A 21288-nucleotide genomic window follows, 5' to 3' on the forward strand; every position below is an offset into this window, starting at 1 on the left:
TATCTATTATTTCAAATAATTCAAATTGCAATCTTTCATATTATTAATTATATTCTATAGTAAACCTATTATATTTAATATACATAAATCAAGTATAGGCTATAATTGGCAATAAAGAAAATTAATAATATGATTTACGGGAGACGCGAACGATATCTACCGGACAATTCTCAACGAAATAACGTGATCAAATTCTAAGTATAGTAAGTTATTATGTCGTTTGTATCAGCACCACCACTCACCACTGCGCACAATCACTTTATCAATCAACTCCGCAATTTATAATAATAATAATAACAAAATAAAATATATCAGTGGACAGACGTCGCGGGTACAGACATACAGTGTAATCTCAAAAAAATAATCTCCTTTACGTTTTTGTATGACCTAAATATAACTTTTCCAAACGCTTTCTGTGACTTATCGTTTTGTCCGATCGCGTATACATCGCCGTAAAATGGACGTAGACAATGACCCGCTGGACCAGAACCTCTTGCGCCAATTCAACTGTCTGTGCACGACGGACAAGGAGAATCTGGTTAAGGGTTTGCGAGAGCTGATTGGCGACCAGCTAACGGAGTCCGCTGCAGTATTCTTCCTAGAGATGAACGACTGGTAAGTAGAATTATCGGTGAACGACGGACGTGTATTATACAAAGTCTATAGCAGAGATGGCGCGTGCCAATGACACGCATGTCTCTTTGTGACGGTCGCACGCTTTTCAGTGACTAGCAACTGTCCAGCAAAAAACATCAAAAACCCAATGATCAACATGTAGCTTGAACGACGTACAATACTCTTGTATCGTTTATACTTTTAGTGTTTTATGAATATATTTTTAATTATTTGTAGGAATGGAATGATCAATAATAATAATAAAAAAAGTTTTTTATGCAAATAAAATCTAATCAAAATAGTTGACACATTAGTAAAAATATAGGTTCGCCATCCCTGGTCTATAGAGTCAATGTATAATAATACAGGGTGTTTCTGTACAAACTGAGAACGTTCTCATGTGAATAATTAATGAAATCAAAAATTAACGGGGCGTTTTACAAATACGAGAATCTTAAGGGTACTTTATTTACTTGATTGTTAAATCTTTAAATTATTATTTTAATCAATATTGGTTTACCTGAGACAAAATCTCTATTGGGTAAGCCATATGACATTGATATATCTGACTGACATGACGAGATAATTCTCAGTTTGCATAGGAAAACCACAAAACCTCTTGTAGACCAGTGTTTCCCAACTGGTGTTCCGCGGAACCTGAGGGTTCCGTCAGCCGGTGCTAAGAGTTCCATGAGAAATTTGGAAAAATATAATTTAATTAATAATACTTTTGATTTGAATTATGATTCTAACATAGAATAGCTCCAAAAATTATATGGGGGTTCCACAAAATGTTTAAGCTCCTGTAAAGGTTCCGCGAGTAAAAAAAAAGTTGGGAAACATTGTTGAAGACAATATTAATGTATTAACAAGTGTACAAATTTGTGTGTTAGGAATATGCATAGGGCTGTCGGTACATATTTTGACGTTAACAATGAAGGTGCAATACCGTCCATGTCTTTGGTCAGGGACGAAAATAGTGAAAATGTCCTGCAGTTGCCACCAAACCTTCGGTAATGTGTGCATGTCAACAGTTTTTAATCATACAATTATCGCCATTTATAATATACTCCTAACTCATGTCATAATTTATATTGTGTTCATTATAGGTTTACAAAATCCTGGGAAGTCAAGAACAATGGTCGTATAAAGTGGCCACCCGGTTGTACTCTCCAGTTCAATGGAGGAGACTCCATTTCTGTTTACACTTCGTTGCCAACAACAACGCTTGAACCTGGGTGTACCATGACACTAAGCACTGATTTTATAACACCTTCTAAACCTGGATCATATCAGTCTAAATGGCGTATGATGTTGCCAACAGGAACATATTTTGGAGGTAAATATATTTTTAAATATAATTATTTTTGCTAATCAAATATTTCATTTTTTTTTTTTTTTTATAATACCGTACAAAAAAAAATTAATTAATATAAATTAAACATATTGTTATTTAAAACTATGATCAAAACAATTATTTATGACAAATTTAAATCATATTATTGATATTCTATACAGTGTCCTGAATTTGAAATTTTCTAATAATTAAAATGTTTGTAAGACATTTTGTAAAATAAAAATAATAGGTACATTTTCATACTCAGTTATTTGATACACAAAAAAAAAAAAATCCCAGAATGTTTGCTTTCAGGCTTATATTATTCATATATAAATTGATTTACCCAATAGATTTTTGTTAAATAATTATTAGAAATTCAATATTAATGAAGTCTATTGATTTAATATAGATACAATTTGGACTTTAGTCCAGGTAGAAGACAATGATTCATTTCAAAATGAATTATCGAGACAGTTAGTCGAAAGCATTAATTTGGGTTCTCCAATGCAAAGCCAACCAAACGTTTTAAATCCCTTTTCTACATCACAGCAAAACCAACCAACAAATCAAGTAAGTTCTAAATGGAAAAGTTAAAATATTAGCATACAATATAATTTTTTTTTTAAGTTATTATAATTTTAATACTTTAAAGCAGTGGTGGCCAAACTTTTTTTACGTAAATATAAAATATTATAGTTCTTTCGCAGGCCAGATATTAAATGATGGTGGACTGTAGTTTGGCCACCACTGCTTTAAAGTATGTTAGAAAAATGTAAACATTTTATTTCTTTAATATTGATTTTTTTTTTATAATTTTGATCAGTTTAGTGGTTATATTATGTAACAACATTAATATTTGTTTATTATCTTTATTGTGTGTTTACTGAAGTGTTTTCTTTTTTTTCTTTTTAAGGACACTGATACTCAAACCAATATGGAAAGTGATATATTGTGATTATAAATTTGGTTATTTGAGACTCAACTTGTTACATTATTGAACATTGAATATGATAATTTTTAAATTTTGTTACAAACATTATTTTAATAATATATAGTTTTAAATAAACCTTAAAATTACGTAGTGGTAATTTAAAGGTTGAAATAAAATTATGATTTCAGCATAAAGTTAGTAAGTAAGAAATCTATTTGATATATATTTTTATTTTATTTTTTTGGTTTTGTCATAAATGAAATTATTTTGCAAAATCCAAGTTACATTATGTCATGATCAGGTGTCTGTTATATAAAATGTACAGTTTATATTTTATTGTTTTATCATGACAATATATATTTTTTGTTACATAACTAACTAGTTCTATAAGTAAAACTAGTTTTATTAAAATATAATAAGACATTTTTCAAAAAAATTAAAATGTTTAACATTTTTTTTTAAAAGTTCTGTCTTATACATAAACAAATATGTATATTGTATACATATGATATTTGTGTATATTTAAACCTTATATTAACAATTCTCTTAATCATATTTTATTGGTTTCTATATTTATACCTTAAACAAAATGACGCCATAATTAGTACTGCTCAACAGCTTTTATTTTACTTTTATTTTAAACTTATTTAAAAACTGTGGACATCTCATATAAACATTTGATTTACAATACCGTGTATACGTTGTTCAAGTGTTATGTGAACAAAAATTATGTATGCATGTATGTACCTTAAATTAATTAATATAAACTATTTTATTAAAATATACGTTGATTTCATACATTCATATTCTATATCCTTTTCATACGGCCATGTCCATGGATATTTTTGGATACGGATTATAACCAGTTAATGTAAAGTCATCAAATTTGAAATCATCTATACTTTTAACTTCTCTATTAATAGTTAGTATGGGAAACTTTTTGGGTTTTCTTTGAAGTTGCATTTTGAGTGCATCAATATGATTCAGATAGATATGACTATCGCCCAATGTATGAATGAATTCACCAGGCTATAAAATATTTTCAAAAATAATTAATATTAATTAAATAAATTATTATATAATTCATGATATGAAATTATGATGTAATTGTTGTATCACAACATTAAGAGGACGTTATACCCACATGATGTGTTGTTTCTGTCTTACTAACATAATATTATATCATAGCAAATTTTCGTTCAGCTGAACTCATTTTATGTTGATAGCTTTATTATTGAAGTCAATTTACCTATTATCAAACATAAAGGTAATAATATTATCTAGGACATGTCATATGCTTTTATTGATATTATCATTTTAAAGTGAGTTATAGGTATGTAAAATATTATGACTGAAGCATATGACATGTCCCAGATCAGAGGTTCTCAAAGTGTGGACGTGACCCTCTGCGGAGCCACAAAAGCTTTATAGGGAGGGCGCAAGAAAATTTTAAAAATCAACATTGCATTAGTAGAACAGAAAAAATTTGTAAAATGTCCGTAATAATAAAAGCAAGCTCACCTATCACATTAAAATTGGCCGATTAATTACCACCTTTTATAAAAAATACATTTTATTTTAAATAAATTTGTAATATTAATATCAATATTAGCCTAAATTTGTTGTTTGTTTTTAACTTTTTGTAACTTTAAACATGACTATTAAAATTATTTGTTTGAGAGGGGGGGCTCAGGTCTGGGGTTGACATAAAGGGGGGGCCTAGCCTGAAAAGTTTGGAACCTCTGTCCTAAATGATATCCTTACCTTTAAATTTGATGATTGGTAAATTTATTCTAATTTTAAAGTTAACAATACAAAATGAATTCTGCTAAACAATCATTTTGTATATTGTATATAATATGTATGACAGAGACAACACAATATGCGGGTATAAAATCCTTTTAATGCTGGGTTGCATAAACATTTTACAATCACTATTCACTAATAATTTTGTGGCCCATGATTGCTCCATTAGATTAATATAGTAATCTATGACAAGTGAGTTACTAAAAACAATTGATTATACATTCAATTAATTTAAAACTTTTTATCTCAAATTAATAAAAGATTAAAATACTTAAATAATTTTTATCGAGTACAGCTAGGTACTTACTTTTAATCCAGTGACATGGGCAATCATGTATGTAAGTAACGAATAACTGGCAATATTAAAAGGTACTCCTAAACCCATGTCAGCTGATCGTTGGTACATTTGACACGACAGATATCCATCGGCCACAAAAAATTGTACCAGACAATGACACGGTGGTAAGGCCATTTTAGGAACATCACATGGATTCCAAGCAATCATAAGCATTCGCCTATCGCCAGGATTAGTTTTAATTGTATCAATAACATTTTGAAGCTGATCAATACCTTTTCCTGAATAATCTGTATGCACGTCCATATACTCGGCACCATAATGTCGCCATTGAAATCCATAAACTGGTCCCAAATCGCCTAAATATATCATTTTGATAGTTAGATAGTATGTAATGCATTATTGTTATTATTTATATAATATAAGAAAATAACTAAACTTAAAATATCTTCATTTGAGAGGTAAATATTAACACTCATATACTTATATTAAATCATAATTGTTCAGAAAAACATTGTTATATTTACTTACATGTATATAGTTATACTTCATAATTACCTTCTTGGCGATTGTTAAGTCCAATCGAGTCTAAATATGAACGTGTGCTGTTAGCATCCCAAACTTTTACGTTTTTTTCAGATAATTCTTTAGAATTTGTTGAGCCTTTGATAAACCATAATAACTCCTCAACGACACCTCGCCAAAATACCCTTTTTGTTGTCAATAGTGGAAAAATACCTTAGTAAATAAAATCAAGTTTTGATAAAACTAATAATCATCAGTAACTGCTGATATCATGTGTTGTTATGTATTAGTTATTACTTATTACCATCCATCAAATTGTAACGCATTTGAGCGCCGAACAATGAAATCGTGCCAACTTTAGTTCTATCCATTTTTTTGTGTCCTTTTTCTAGTATTTTTTTTATATGATCCAAGTACTGTTGTTCGTCATCGTTAATAAAAATCTCTTCAGTATCTGTGTCACTCTGCAAAAATAAATAACAAGGAATACTCGGCTATATACCTGTGCACACGGAAATAAAAATTACCATTTTTCAAAAATGTTTAAACAAATTTTACGACTCCAACGCACAACAACTATTGTAAATTTTAAAGGAAATAACAAAGTCAAGAAAACTGCAGTCAACTAGTCAACACTCAACAATATATAACATGCCGTAGTGCCGGACTCAGCACTCCAGGCAACAAGTGAATACATTTCCGTTAACGTATTATTATCAAAATGTTTAAAACCTTATCACATGACGTCCATTGATAGTATTTTAGTATAATCCACCACAGATATATTGTATAATAATTTATATTTTATATTTATTTTATATATCTGTGGACTGTGGTTTAATATCACGATGTAAAGAATATCTTCTCTACATCATGTATAACATGAAAAAATAGATTTATTCTATAATCTATAAGCCTTGAGTTAAATCACGATTAATGAGTTAAATGGACATATTTTTAAATATATATTTTGTCATGGACGTAAATAATATTCGTATAACCATTGGTAATAAATTGATAACCAATTTATTATAACCAATAACCATTATCTTACAATTCTAGTAATTCTACAATATCCACAGCTATAGCAATAGTACAATACTACAGTATTAAAATTATAAATTTCATTTGTCTTGTTATAAATGACAGATCTACTAACAACACAGATACAGTGGTGTAGTCATAAATATTTTTTTGGGTATACACCTAAATTGAGAAATTTGTAATACGTGGGGGGCTCCCCGGCCTACGTATACCAAATAACTTAAATTTATCTATTATTATAAATATATTTAAATACATAATAATATATAATTCCATTATAGAAAATGTATTTATATATTATTTATAATTTATAAAATTTTTCACTTTGTTTTTGTAATAGCTCCACTTTCCTTGAACAGTTTATCATCGGCCAATCTGTGCTGCAACAGCCAGCTTCCAACATATTTAGTTGGGTTCCATATACTAAGAGGTGGCCCATTTCTATTAATAAACATAAGATTTGTTATATTTTTTATTGTCCATTTACTATTTAGATCTTAGATCTGAACATATTATGTTCATTAAACATTAAACTAAATCCCCGTTCATATTAGTATATTTAATACCTGTATTTCTTCATTCATTGTATTATTATGAATACAGTTTCTCATTTCTTGTACTAGTACAGATGTATTTAATAAAAATCTACGGCCCAATTGTTGTATTTCATTTTCCCCGTGTCTTATATATACCATATTGCCGTCGTCATAACTCATAATATTAATTTAATTTAAAATAGGTACTTGTTTTATTAAATTAAATGTAATAAATGACAAGTATATATTATCACTTATCACTCAGATATATAAAATAAACATTATTAAAAATAAATATTATTTTATATATCTGTGACTAACAAAGTAACCTGCAGCGCTTTGTGCCAAATGCCAATAGACCATTTGAAGTATCGCTATCGTATCGCATCCCACAGTGTCATTACTCATTATGCATTGTTCATTATACTTGAAATTCGACAATACTCAGCCAACAATTATTGAAACGATCATTTAGCTGTTAATCAATAAAATCAAACATTCATATATCAAAATTTGACTAAAAAAAGTAAAAATGTTATACCTTACACCTATACTTTTTTTTAAATCTTTAAATTTTATGCTTCAACTATTATAATTAAATAAAAATATGAAATATTGTATAAATTAGAAAAACTAAAATGCCTTGAATTTCATGATATACAATATAATATTAAAGTTAGAAGGATTTTAAAATTAACATCTTACAAACAGGTAGGTAACAGATGATAATATGATTACCTAATTTATTTATGTAAATACCATGGTTGAAATAAAAAAAAAATATATTTTTATTTAACTAAATATATAAAATTCTGACAGGTTTCAATAACCTAAAAATTTAATACAGAAGTTGTTGAAGCACATGACAATTGCTTAGTATGAATGTTTTCATTATCATCCCCTGTGTTTAAGCATGGTGGAAGATGTAATTTCTAAATAAAAAAATATATTTTATAATTAGTATTTAATAGACAAAATGGACAATGTTTCCAATTTAAAATTGTAATTTGTAATCACCAGAGCTATGAATCAAGACATAATATTACATAATAAGAATATGACAAATTAAATTTATAATAGTAAATTTTTTTTAGTTTTAAATTAATTGATACACAATCACAATATTCATAGCCCTGGAAATATGCATTACAACATTATTTGGTAGCAAATATTGGTCATTGACAGTGATGTTTTTGAAGGTATACAACATATGTTTTATAAATGGTAATTTAGTGTATACTCAGTACAAAAATGCTCTTGTACCATAAAATCTTTTAAAAAAAAAATTTGTTGACAATATGGTATAAGAGTTAAAAAATTAAGCAATCTATATTTAATATTATTGAATTAATTAATTTATCATTTATTTAAAGTGTTGAATCTCATTAATTTTGCAATTATAAAATTACAATATTCATTGCATCATTGACTTAAATGAGTGTACGCTATAGTTATTTTTATGAATACATCACTGGTCATTGAGTAATCAAAATATTAATAATACCTCAATGCATAATTTTTTTCTTGTGAGTTTTGTAGCCCAATCTACGGATAGAGGTTCGTATAAAAACGTGTTAAATGAAGCCAATTTACCAATGATAAGCTTTCCATTATAATCAGCACATGAACTTAATTCCATTGGTTTGAAAATAAGTACTGTATCCACAAAATGTTCTATCCGACATTTAGTCACCTAAAAAAAAAAAAAAAATCAAAACATATCTATAATCATTTATTATAAATAGTATACTAAAAAATATACTAGTAACACTATTTATAATCAATGCTATAATGTAGCATTAAGAAAATAAATAAATAAATTCTTACATCATCAATTACATGAGCTTGAGTTGTTATAAGACAAGTAGCATATGAAGAACGCACAAGAATTCGAAGCTTGTATAAAAAAGTAACAACATCCATATCATTAAAATCCCAAATTGGTGAAAACAGATTACTAATTGTTATTCTTAATACATGTCTCTGTTCAACGGGAATTTTTGTACTAAAACCGCCTTTAATTATTACTGTGTTTATGTGTTCTAATAATTCAGAGTAACTGGTACCTATTGATGAAACAAAAACAAGATAATACTTACAAATAACTTCTATATACATATGAATTTAATTATTTGGTATTTGTTATCGCCCTGTCAGTACACCGCATAAAATTTATCGCCACGCCTTAAAGTGTGCTGTTAATGTTTCTACAATTATCATATTTAGCTCGTGATGGATGACCTATAATTAAAAATATATAAGACCAGGCTCAATAATATTGTGAAATTGTTGGAAAGCTTACAATAATTTGCAGCAAGCAGGATACCAATACAATACTGTTAACCATAGTTATAATTTTGTTGATCTGGACACAGGGGTACACACCCAAAACATCAAGAGGTTGTGGGGTTCTGCTAAATGGTAAAATAAAAAGCATCGTGGAACAAAAAAAATTTTTCTGGAATTATTTGACAAAATTGATGTGGAGAACACGTCTCGGAAAACAATATACATACATTTGAAATTATTTTAAAAGATATATTTGAGTTCTGGCCTCTATTCTAATTATGATAAAATAAAAATATTATACCTGTAATTACTTATATATTTATACATATTTTTTTTAAATTTTTAAGTATAATACATTTATTTTTTAACCTTTTATTATTTATAATAAATATAATTTATTTTATTTATGGCGGGAGATAACAAACAAGTACCATTTTTATAATTATCTAAGTATAAAACAAATAAACCGCTAAATTATTTTAAAAAAAATGACATAATTAATAATTGTGATAAATATTATATTTAGAAATAAATGTTTATTCTTTAATAATTATAACAATGTAATTTTAATAGTTGTCAGTTGATACTATGTATTATGTAAATACCTTGTGATTTATCGACTGGCCAGCATCTAATGTTTTGTAATTCATTAACAGGAAGTTTAGCTGACATATCAAATGTATGTCCAAAAGATATGGATGTATGATATGGTTTGGAATCATATATTGGATTTTGGCTATAGCGCCAAGCTATTTTAAAATCCTCAGCAACAATATCAGTTGGTTGAAAACTATCTTCATGAATTGGCTTTGGTAAGTCATTTGCCTAGAACAATAAGCAAACTAAAGAAAAAATTGAAACTTATTCTAAATAATTACCAAAACAATTTTTTTTGTTATTTATCCAAAAAAAAAAAAAAAATATTAACTATAGCTGTAAATTTTTTTTTATCATACATTAAAACATAATTGGATTATATACAGTTTTATATTCGAAAAACAATTAACTCAAAACAAAAAAAATAAAAAAAATTACAATTGTTCCAGGTTTCCTTTCGACATCAGCAATTAAAATAGAATGATCACACACAATTCCCTCAGCTATAAAATGTTTTGTAATCAAATATGCATTTCGACCATAATTTTCTTCTTCTACAAACAAAAACAAAATAGCTACAATAAATATATTACTGTTTAAAAGCAATAAAAAAATATATTAGAACATAAAAAGTTGCCATAATAATATGCTTAGTATACACTAAAAAGAAATTATAAATACATACCCACAAGAGCTACGGTTCCTATTGGAATACCTCCATCTAAACAAAGCAAAGAGCAAAAAATTAATCTACATAACAGTTGTGGTGTAATTTAATACACAAAAAATTAAAACAAAACAAAATATAAATATCACAAGTAAACTTTAAATGTATTAATATTGTATAATACACAAATGTATGTCCTTACCCAAAACTGCATCCAGTGATACTATACCAGTAGAAATTAAAATTTGATTTTTTGTAACTGATGTTTTAGTACCTTTTAACTTTAAACTTTTTCTTTGACTAATAGTATGTGACTGCAAATTCAACGACATAATGGAAAATCTGATCAGGTGTTTCAAATTACACTAGGTACTATACGTAGGCAAACAAAATTGGAAACATAAACATAGATTGTACACTTAATATAAAATATATTTAATCTATGACATTAATATTAAATACATATAAGTATAAAAAATGCGTTGTTATAATTATAATAATAATTAACAAATATTAATTTATAGTTGGACACCTACTTCCTATAGTTCGTAGTTTGTAGTGTTCGTACTTCGTACCTTTCTAGAATAGTAGAATACTAGAATAGTGAATACTGAATACCTATACCATTTCAAATATTTCAATATTTTATAAGAATGTTTCGATCATTCTCTAATGTTCATGGTTTTGGTTATCTAGACGTTGATAACAGACCGGTCTTATCGTTCTATACTACTATCACAGAATAACATTAACGTAACCATGTTAAGGTATACTAGATTTAAACCATTAACCAAGTAAATAAAAAATGATATGAATTATAGTCACGACCACGGTCATGACGTCGTCATGTCGATTTGATTCAGTAACACAAAATATGATAATGGATGTACTATTTAATATTTATTATTTAGAAAATAATAATTATTATTAAAATTTAATGGCACGAGATAAACTATTATTGTGACTATTTTTAAATTATAATCGAACTTATGAAAGTTAACTGATACAAAAAATATAAATTAAATCATTTATGTAACAATTTTGTTTTAATTTTTGCAATACTCAAGTTCAGAATAATGTCGAAAAATCTAGGTGAGTTTCGAGTTTGTTTATAAGTATTATGTTTATATTCATGTTGTGTTATAATTTTAAACATTTTTTTTTTTTTGGTATAGTGCAATGTCAACAGCATCCAGATGCCCCGTTGATTGAAGATTATAGAGCTGGCGATCAAATATGTTCAGAATGCGGTCTTGTGGTTGGTGATCGAGTGATAGATGTTGGTTCTGAATGGAGGACTTTCAGTAACGACAAAGGTAGCAATAGTGCTGATCCTTCGCGTGTTGGAGGGGCTGAAAATCCATTACTTAATGGTTCTGATTTGTCCACACTGGTTGGTCCTTCTAGGGGTGATGCATCGTTTGATGAGTTTGGTGGTATGAAGTATAAAAATAAGGGTATGGTTTGTTCAACCAATCGTTCACTACTTAATGCATATAGAGAAATTGGCCTTATGGCTGATCGCATAAATTTGCCAAGAAATATTGTGGACAGAGCCAATGTACTGTTCAAACAAGTACACGATGGCAAAAATCTTAAAGGTCGATCAAATGACGCAATTGCGTCAGCTAGTTTATACATTGCTTGCAGGCAAGAAGGTGTGCCACGAACATTCAAAGAAATATGTGCTGTTAGTAAAGTTAGTAAAAAAGAAATTGGAAGAGTTTTTAAATTAATATTAAAGGCACTTGAAACCAGTGTTGATTTGATAACAACTGGAGATTTTATGTCGAGATTTTGTTGTAACTTGGGATTACCAAACATGGTCCAAAGGGCAGCTACTCATATTGCTAAAAAAGCAGTTGAATACGATATTGTACCAGGTCGTTCTCCTATATCCGTAGCGGCTGCAGCAATATTTATGGCATCTCAAGCATCTGATGAAAAACGTTCTCAAAAAGAAATTGGAGATATTGCTGGTGTTGCAGAAGTCACAATTAAGCAGTCATATAAACTGATATTGGCTAATGCTACTTTATTATTTCCAGAAGACTTTAAGTTTGTGACTCAGATTTCTGATCTTCCAACATCCTAAGTATTCCTGATGTATAGATGTTACTTATTCAACTAAACAACATTGATGGAAAATCCTACAAATATATTTTTCATAATTTTATTGTACAATTTATTTTTATTAAGGCTTGGACTAAAAAATAAGAGGCTAATATATTGTTTGTATTTTTATTTTTATAAAATAAACAAATATTTGTCTTTTCTATGTAATATCTTTAATGTATAAATGGTACAATATACCAATAGTACAAACTACAAATACCCAAATCATACATTTTAAAAATTTGCAAAATATAAAATAATACATATGTATGAAATTTAGATATTTAAAACAAAAACAATTTTGACAACTTTAAAATATTTAATGTTCCCTTATAAAAAATCAATATTTCTAATAAGTTATCCATTTTTTAACTTATTCCCATTTAGTAGTTTCAATTTATTTTTATGGTTAATTATTGACTATATTTATTAATTGAATATAACAATGTGTCAATATTTGCACTTAGGTTATAAAACATGCCATATTAACCTAGGTATTGTAGTATAAAAGGAGTATTTTGATCTAGTAAGTAAATTTTGAGTGTTGAAAAAACTATTTTAAAAAATAATTGAGATTATTATATCAGCATAGAACTTTAAAGACAGTTTATAGGCACTAGGCAGTGCTTGACTTGGAAATATAACTAATTTTAAAAAAGTAGCATCCCTAGAATTTTAATATAACTCGCATAACCACTTTAAGGAAAAGGAAGGGTATGCTATGCTATTCTATTCAAAAAATTAGTTGAGTACTCAGTCTTCCATAAGTCAAGTACTATTTATAGATCAATGGCGGTTAGTCGCTACTTGTTTTCTGTACTGTATTCATAAATTAACAATGTTACAAACAATATATATATATATATGATATGGTAGTTTGACTAAGTACATAAGATATTGGACCATACCCTGTAAGTACTATTATTGTTATAAACTTATAACTAATTGTTGATAAAATATTAAAATTGCAGTGACTATTTTCATGTCTTATAAAATCCTATATTTTAAAAACAGATGTATAAAATAATATTTATTTTAAATATCTGTGATTTTAAATCTTTGAACCCAGGCTGATTAGTGTAAGAAAGAGGTGATGATTTTTTTTTTTTATAGTTTAATTTGTATAGTTGACAAAGATTATTACACAGAATAGATGAAATCTATTATGTGGTTAATACAAGTCTAATATTTATAGTATTGGCTTGTATTTCTGTCTTCGCCATGATGGAAAGTTTGCTTAGATTATTGAATTTTCCTTCTCAAACAAAAATTATGTGTTAGTTGTAGATTTTTTTTTTTTTTTTATTACTATTGTATTATTATATTTCATACTATTTTCCCCTTTTCTTTTAATATATTTATTGATAAAATTTGGTAATATTATTAATCCCAGTAATGTTTTTTTTATTTTTTTATAGTTCCATACATCAGTGTAATAAATTATTATAATAGTATAATAGTAATACATTAAAATAACTAATAAGTATAGTCATATTATAGATCTATGATTATTATACAATTATTATTATTATTGACAATCAAATATATAAACCCAAATACCCTGAAAAAAACGTGATACATATATTTAAACTTAGCATAAAAAAAAACATAATATATTAATATACAAATGTACCTAACATCAATAAATTGTTTTTTGTATACTTTATCATACAAATATCTACCAAATACCTTTACTAAGTTTTTAATATTAATGTAATCTGTATGAAATACTTTTTATTATATTACCTATAGTATATAGATGTTTTATAAACCAATTTTTCATATTAATAAAAACATAAAAAACTTGCAAAATATATTAATCAAGATCTTACAATATCTTATTATGAAATATTACAATCATATTTTCTACAAGATACTTTAAAAAAATATTTAAATAGAAATAATCTATGGAAATAATGGATTGACAGTATATTATAATATAATATTATATTTCATTTACTTTAGACTACGCGAATTTCAAAATATTATGTATATTTAATCAATCTATTCCGTGATTTTGTCACAAACAAAACAAACATAAATTAACATAAAAGTTTAAATATTTTTTATTTAGTATACAATTTAACATGAACGTTTGAACCATGACAAAATAATCTATAGATTATTTTGTCATGGTTTGAACTATAAACATGAAAATTAATTTACAGTATTTTCATCACCCAACGGCAGGTAACAATCACAGAAAAAATAAATATTTATATTTTTTATATATATTTCGTTATCGGAATAACGATTGTTCTGTGCCCTGTGGTGGTATCACTATCTTAAATCGTGGGTGGTATCATCATTTTTAACAGCCACATTCGGAGTAACTGATATTCGTAGTAATTTATTCGGTGAAATCACTTTTCGTGGCTATGGTGTTTTCCTATACAAAAACGTAGAATGAAAAGAATAAAACTATGTACGCATGCGCATTCGGAACTCGGTCCTAAAACCATAGAACTGTTGAAACTGTTAAGCTGCTAAAATGCTGCATTGCTGCTATAATCCGCTCGTAGCATGTGGCTTTCACGCATGATTGTTGTTATTGTTGATAGTATCAATATTCAATTGTCAAGTAGTCAAGTATACTTGATTTAATTGTATAAACTAAAACTATAAAACATTTAAAATTTGTTACCATATAATCAAATAATTAAAAGTATAATTTGCTAATTTACTTTAACTTCAGAAAAGCTATTTCGTTTTAAAACTATAAGAAAAAGTAGAACGTTTTAATTTATTTGTGAATGCGTTTAATAACCTGACAATAATGGGTTCATTCGACGTGCACAGGGTGAATTTCTTTTCGCCCGAACTTCTTTCGATCCAATGTATGGTCGTCGAAAACGAGACACAAAAGCTAGCCATAGGAAGGTAGGTACATCACTGATTAATGTTTTGCGTTTGCTGACTAGTCTATTCGTTTTGGTCTATAGGTCAAACGCGTCAATTGAAATATGGGATGTCTCATATAAGCCACACATTGACAGGACGTTGATATGTGACAGCAGTGTCGAAGGTCTTGCTTGGTATAAAGGGAGATTGTTTAGCTGCAGCGCAAATGGCACTGTTACGGAACACGACCTGCATAGTCTATCGCCTTTGGTGAGTAGTAATTATACAAATTCACAAGTGATTTGTTCTGAATATTTTCATTCATTATGATTGTCTTTTAGTATAATAAAACTGTAACATCTGGATCGTGTTGGTGTATAGCTATTCATAAAGACAGTGGACGTTTAGCCGTGAGTTTAAATTTTCAATACGATCAAATTTTTATTTTATTTTTTAATCAATGTATAACCATACATAGGCTGGAACTCAAGATGGTTATATTAATATATTTGAAATAACGTCAGACGGTTTGACATATGATAGATTAATGGACAAACAAGAAGGTATAAGAATATTTTATTACAATACCTTGTTTATTTAAAATTACAAAAATATTATTTTATAGGTAAGATAATTTGTATTTCTTGGGATTCAAGCGGTGAATGGCTGGTTACAGGTTCCATAAATGCTTTACGTATTTACAGCCGAAGAAGTGGTCATGCTCTACATAAACTTCCAACTGGTCAAACCGATACAATTGTGTCATCAATAGCAGTCACCAATGACTTCACAATCATTAGTGCTGATTCTCGGTAAAAATAATCTTTTAATATATTAAATGTCCATTTTTTACTGTTTTTTGACATTTTTGTCATTTATGTTATGTTGTAGTGGTAAATTATGTTTTTGGGATGGAAATAAAGGAACAAATATTGCCAATTATCAAGCACTAAAATCAATTGCACTTATAGTATGTTTAGATGAATCACAGACTAAAGTTTATTGCAGTGGTTAGTATTTATTGCTATAATTTAAAGAGATATTTGCAGTTTGCATCCATACTAAAAAATAGCATGTAAATATTATGTATGTAGACTAAATATAGAGATAATTGTTTTATATAATGATAATTATACATAGAAGATTTTTTTTAATTTCAAATCTATAACTAGATTAATATATATATATATAAGGTAATTTAAACATTTAATGAATGTTACAACTCCTTAACTGTCATAGTAGATGTTGGCTTCTTAACTAGGATTCTACACTGTGTTTATTTTTGTTTTATAACAAAAGTTCTTTAATATTTGCAAAAGTTTAAATACCTTGTTTTTATTAAATAAAATTTATTGTAAATTATGGTTAAGCATAAAAAATTATAATGAATTTATACAAAATTAATAAGTACTGAAAACAGTAAAAAGAAATTTACACTTATACCTTACTCATTAACTATTTAATATTTTTAGGTGTTGATCCACTTATTGTATGTTATGAGCTGATATCCATGAAATCAGACATGAGTGTTGAATGCAATAAATGGGTAAGAAGCGTTCAACTAGTGGCACATACAGTAGAAGTACGATCATTAGTTCATTTTAAAGGGAAACTATTTTCAGGAGGTAATTATATTATGTTTATATTTTTGCTACATCATTTATAGGAATAATATTTATTGTTTTATAGGAATTGATGGATACTTATCGGTGAGCAGCTATCCTCCAAAACATATGGTTAAATACCCTCCATTGATGTCTGTAAGTTATTTTTCTTTAACTGAACAAGTTAAATATATTTACAGAAGCTAAATGATTTTAATACTTTAATCTTAATTTCAGTCAGCTATATCTTTAGCATCAGATGCTCGTTATGTGTTGATGTTACATCTAAGCCATTTAGATGTATGGTATTTAGGTGATAAACATAAGTATGAAAACAAATTATCAAAACTGGTAACCATAAAATATTCAAAAAATGACTATGTAAGATGTTCAGCCATTTCACCTGATGGCACATGGGTCGTTTATTCAACTGAAGAAAAACTTAAAATATTTAGTTTAATTATGGTACGCAATATATTTTTTTCATCGATAACAATTTATTTTTCAGTTTCAATCTAGTTTTAAATTGTTCATTACATTTTTTATTATGTAACTTAGGATTCTGTCACTTGTGAACCAATGATTAAAAAAACTGGCATCCAACCAGTTGATTGTGATGTTTCCACCCAATTAGCATTTTCGTCTGATAGCAAATACTTATGGTTTGCTACCAAACACGAAAATACTTTGGTTTGTTTAGAAATGTCTCACAAGTTTGATTTATCAACAAAATACTGCATTGACACTAGTTCTTGTAAGTTATAGATTTTCTTGTCCTAAGCTAGAATTATATTAACTATCTATTAATTTATTGTTTATAGATTTTAAAGATTTAATACATTTATTGGAAGTGTCTAAATGGAATAAATATGTTGTTGCAGCTGATAGAAAAAGTAATATTGTTGTGTTTAATGAAGGAAAGGTAAGAGTGTACTTCTAACCATAATTTATATTATGCTGAATGGTAATAATCATAATGGTTTGTTGGTTCCAGCATTATTGTACTCTACCGAAATATCATTGTTCTCCCACAAGTATGAAGATTCATCCTATAACAGAAAATCTTGTGATAGCATATGCAAATCGAAATGTAATGACTCATTGGCCACCAAAATAATAGCAATATAATTATATTTTATTTTATTTTTTCAGGTTGTAGAATATAGTTTAAGTAGACGAGAATACACTGACTTTTCAGAACAATTATTTTTAAACCCACCTTCAGAGTTAATAAATAGATCATTTCCAATTAACTGTATTACATTTGATGCTTCTAGAAATGATTCTATTATTTTTTCGGATGATAATACTATTTGTGTCCTGACAAAAGATGAAGTGATTATTATTAAATGATAATATAACTTAAAAATAACCTTTTTTAATTAATATTATTATTATTATATTTTTAGAATAATTCAAAAGATCCAGAAAAAAAAATTAAGAAACTAAAATCTAAACCCATTACATTTTCTCTTAAGATTATTCAAAATTATGAAGTGAGTATTAATCATAAATATTAATGTTTTTAATAAATAAAATTATTTACTCCGGCCCATAGGAGAACATTATAGTTTCGGCCATGCAGACTGTCAGCAGTGACAGATCTGAGGCACGGTTTTTTCCACTATATTTACATATTTTATAGCATTGAATATTTCCAATAAAATTAAATTACAAAAAATCAGAAGACTAATGTTCTCTCATGGGTCAAATGTCAGTTCAAAAAGTACCAGCACATTCAACGCTGTCAATTCCGTGAATTTTTGGCTGATAAATAAAATATCTGTGGTCCCGCATTCTCCCTATTCTCCTGATCTGGGCCCATGTAATTTTTTCTTTTCCTGAGATTGAAATCTGCATTTAAAGGACAACGGTTTTATATGTAGAAGAAATTAAAGCAAATACGACAACTGAACTTATGCTTCAACTTAAGAAAAGTTCCAAAGACTTGAAAACTGGCAAGGTCATTGGGACTATTGCATATCATTTGGAGTAGAGTATTTTGAATCCTAGTACTTTTTGAACAAACCTCATATAGCTATAATTTGAAATGTACAAAACCAAATGATGCACTTAGTAGTTGTTTCTTGCAAAATCATGAAATATTATAAACCAAAAACCATCTTTGAAAACTAGTTGTTTTTAATTTTTGTTTTTTATATTTGAAGAAATTATTTATTTAATATAATAGTTAATTATAATGTTACTCACATAATATGGTTTAGAAAATAAACGTTACACCATACTATTACCAAATTATTTTTAAATAGATTTTTTTATTTAAGCTTGATTATCTGAGGAGAACTCTACACCTGCACTACATCCTGCATGTGTTGTCTCCATTTTACAAACATACAACATTGCAACTTTGTGTTCAGCAGAACCATATATGTGTTTTTTTACCTTTAATATTAGAGTAAATTGACCTTTTATGAAACTTAAAGGCTAAAACATTTTATATGCTTAAGTGTTGGATTTTTTCAATATTTTATTTTTAAGCTAGATCTGAGTGTTTTTAACTTGTAGTATTTACAATTTTTATATCTTGCTAAAAATTAAAATATTGTAAAAAACAAATCTTTAAGCTTATATAATGTTCTTGCCTTAAAGTTTTATATAAGTCAATTCACTCTTAATATTAAAGCTAATAAAATACAATTGATTTTGCTGAACACCATAGGCGGAACCAGAAGTGTTGTTCAGCATAATATGCAGAATATAAATCCCCCCACCACAATATGTGAAGGAGATTGGGAGAGGAGCTCCATAAAATTGCTAAAATGTTTTTAATAGTCACTTTATATTTAATAATAATTAAGATTGTAGTATGTAATGAAGATATAACTGCTTTATTTATGTCATTACTAATAATAATAAAAAAAAAATTAAAAATATATATTAACGTAAATAAACTTTACTTTACTTTAATATTATAATGACATTCGTCTCTTAAAATCTATCGCTATTTTAAAATCGTCTATAACAGCATCAACATTGACTGCCATTTACCGTTCTACCATCAATACCATCAAAGCATTCAATCTCTCTTGCTTCATGGTAGATCTTAATACTTTGGTCAATTTCGACCTCTCACAAATACAACTTGTTACTGGTAGTTCTTTGGAAATCATATTGATAATGTAATATTTGAAATGTAACCTCTAAATTTTTGCTCGACTTAAATTATAGCGGATCTTCGGGCCGGTCAGGGCGTGAAGCTGCATTTCTACACGCCCTGTAGCTCCGCCTATGCTGAACACAAAGTTGATATGTCATATGTTTGTAAGATTATATATATAATAATATTTTATTATTTTATTATATATATATTTAGTATTATGTTTATATGTTTGCTAGTTTAATATCTTCTTTAATGTAATTTATATACTTGCACTTAGCACTGTATAATAATGCTTACAATTGTACAACACATTGTATTATGCTTGCATTTTTATTTTTATTTTATCTTTTTCAAAATGAGTAATATTTGGTTTTTGTTATTTAGCACTTGGTGTTTTTTGACTTTTTAAATCGAGAAGAACTAGTTGCAGTCGAAGTAAATCCGTGTTCATTTGTAGAAAAGTTACCAGCTGTATACAAAAAAAAATTGTTTGGAATGACATAAACAATATATATTTATATATTTTTGACTAAGAGATGTGTAATAAATGTATTATTTTTTTTACCTTCATTTTCACAAACATAAATTATTTATTCTAGAACTATAAATTGCTGTAGTATATTTGATTTGACTTCAGGTATCAGCATCTGAGTATATAGTTTATTGTAATTAAAAGACTTGACAAACATTTCTGAATTGAAAATTCTTTACACAGAACACTATCCAACAAAACATAATATTTAAAATTCACCTAATAATGTTCTAAAAATTCTTGACCCAGATACTGATAAGAATTTTAACACAATATATTTACCAAACACACAAAAACGTGGCATTCATCTACTAAGATCAACTACAAATAACTTTAAACTTTATTGTGCACATTTTTTTAAAATTGGATGGCCTAAGGTCCTGGGATAAACTGGCGACAGAAAATACCATAATAATTATTGTATAACTTAT

At 27.4% G+C, this 21288-nt stretch overlaps 5 protein-coding genes across 6 annotated transcripts; 3 read left to right on the plus strand and 2 right to left on the minus strand.

Annotated features, from left to right (window-relative positions):
- The first annotated feature begins 284 nt into the window (after positions 1 to 284).
- Positions 285 to 3670, plus strand: LOC132919526 (protein ILRUN). Of its 2 annotated transcripts, XM_060981200.1 has the most exons (5): positions 294 to 615; positions 1509 to 1628; positions 1725 to 1954; positions 2364 to 2524; positions 2868 to 3670. In XM_060981200.1, the coding sequence occupies exons 1-5, from the start codon at positions 458 to 460 to the stop codon at positions 2907 to 2909; spliced, it is 711 nt and encodes a 236-aa protein (XP_060837183.1). In that variant the 5' UTR covers positions 294 to 457; the 3' UTR covers positions 2910 to 3670. The 2 variants fall into 2 exon arrangements, with proteins under 2 accessions (XP_060837193.1, XP_060837183.1); XM_060981210.1 differs by lacking the exon at positions 1509 to 1628 and having other exon boundaries at positions 285 to 615.
- On the minus strand, positions 3487 to 6296 carry LOC132919517 (thymidylate synthase). Its single transcript, XM_060981188.1, has 5 exons — positions 6039 to 6296; positions 5816 to 5975; positions 5545 to 5724; positions 4999 to 5345; positions 3487 to 3914 (listed from the first exon to the last, which is right to left on the minus strand). The coding sequence occupies exons 1-5, from the start codon at positions 6039 to 6041 to the stop codon at positions 3705 to 3707; spliced, it is 900 nt and encodes a 299-aa protein (XP_060837171.1). The 5' UTR covers positions 6042 to 6296; the 3' UTR covers positions 3487 to 3704.
- A 1559-nt stretch (positions 6297 to 7855) lies between these two features.
- On the minus strand, positions 7856 to 11341 carry LOC132919502 (elongator complex protein 4). Its single transcript, XM_060981166.1, has 8 exons — positions 11181 to 11341; positions 10847 to 11016; positions 10663 to 10698; positions 10416 to 10531; positions 9986 to 10205; positions 8919 to 9157; positions 8596 to 8784; positions 7856 to 8023 (listed from the first exon to the last, which is right to left on the minus strand). The coding sequence occupies exons 2-8, from the start codon at positions 10974 to 10976 to the stop codon at positions 7922 to 7924; spliced, it is 1032 nt and encodes a 343-aa protein (XP_060837149.1). The 5' UTR covers positions 10977 to 11016; positions 11181 to 11341; the 3' UTR covers positions 7856 to 7921.
- Positions 11342 to 11513: 172 nt separating this feature from the next.
- LOC132919509 (transcription initiation factor IIB) lies at positions 11514 to 12922 on the plus strand. Its single transcript, XM_060981175.1, has 2 exons — positions 11514 to 11736; positions 11820 to 12922. The coding sequence occupies exons 1-2, from the start codon at positions 11721 to 11723 to the stop codon at positions 12737 to 12739; spliced, it is 936 nt and encodes a 311-aa protein (XP_060837158.1). The 5' UTR covers positions 11514 to 11720; the 3' UTR covers positions 12740 to 12922.
- A 2311-nt stretch (positions 12923 to 15233) lies between these two features.
- On the plus strand, positions 15234 to 20895 carry LOC132916901 (U3 small nucleolar RNA-associated protein 4 homolog). The gene is made up of 15 exons (XM_060977334.1): positions 15234 to 15639; positions 15702 to 15870; positions 15942 to 16010; positions 16079 to 16163; positions 16226 to 16412; positions 16492 to 16610; positions 17073 to 17225; positions 17290 to 17360; positions 17442 to 17669; positions 17763 to 17958; positions 18026 to 18126; positions 18199 to 18294; positions 18357 to 18539; positions 18614 to 18700; positions 20710 to 20895. The coding sequence occupies exons 1-15, from the start codon at positions 15536 to 15538 to the stop codon at positions 20827 to 20829; spliced, it is 1968 nt and encodes a 655-aa protein (XP_060833317.1). The 5' UTR covers positions 15234 to 15535; the 3' UTR covers positions 20830 to 20895.
- The last annotated feature ends 393 nt before the right edge of the window (positions 20896 to 21288 follow it).

Source organism: Rhopalosiphum padi, chromosome 1 (assembly GCF_020882245.1).
Source record: "Rhopalosiphum padi isolate XX-2018 chromosome 1, ASM2088224v1, whole genome shotgun sequence".
NCBI classification, from domain to species: Eukaryota; Metazoa; Arthropoda; class Insecta; order Hemiptera; family Aphididae; genus Rhopalosiphum; species Rhopalosiphum padi.

Excerpts from the sequence above, each read along its gene's own strand:
- LOC132916901 (XM_060977334.1), top strand. The coding sequence starts at position 15,536 with ATGGGTTCATTCGACGTGCACAGGGTGAATTTCTTTTCGCCCGAACTT. Across the intron at positions 16,011-16,078 it reads AAGACAGTGGACGTTTAGCC|GCTGGAACTCAAGATGGTTA; the intron begins GTGAGTTTAAAT and ends AACCATACATAG. Across the intron at positions 16,413-16,491 it reads ATCATTAGTGCTGATTCTCG|TGGTAAATTATGTTTTTGGG; the intron begins GTAAAAATAATC and ends GTTATGTTGTAG.
- LOC132919517 (XM_060981188.1), bottom strand. Across the intron at positions 5,346-5,544 it reads ACTTAACAATCGCCAAGAAG|GCGATTTGGGACCAGTTTAT; the intron begins GTAATTATGAAG and ends TGATATATTTAG. Across the intron at positions 3,915-4,998 it reads CCCATGTCACTGGATTAAAA|CCTGGTGAATTCATTCATAC; the intron begins GTAAGTACCTAG and ends AATATTTTATAG.
- LOC132919526 (XM_060981200.1), top strand. The coding sequence starts at position 458 with ATGGACGTAGACAATGACCCGCTGGACCAGAACCTCTTGCGCCAATTC. Across the intron at positions 1,629-1,724 it reads CAGTTGCCACCAAACCTTCG|GTTTACAAAATCCTGGGAAG; the intron begins GTAATGTGTGCA and ends TGTTCATTATAG. Across the intron at positions 2,525-2,867 it reads AAAACCAACCAACAAATCAA|GACACTGATACTCAAACCAA; the intron begins GTAAGTTCTAAA and ends TTTCTTTTTAAG.
- LOC132919502 (XM_060981166.1), bottom strand. The coding sequence starts at position 10,976 with ATGTCGTTGAATTTGCAGTCACATACTATTAGTCAAAGAAAAAGTTTA. Across the intron at positions 10,532-10,662 it reads AGGAACCGTAGCTCTTGTGG|AAGAAGAAAATTATGGTCGA; the intron begins GTATGTATTTAT and ends TTTTGTTTGTAG. Across the intron at positions 8,785-8,918 it reads AAGCTCATGTAATTGATGAT|GTGACTAAATGTCGGATAGA; the intron begins GTAAGAATTTAT and ends TTTTTTTTTTAG.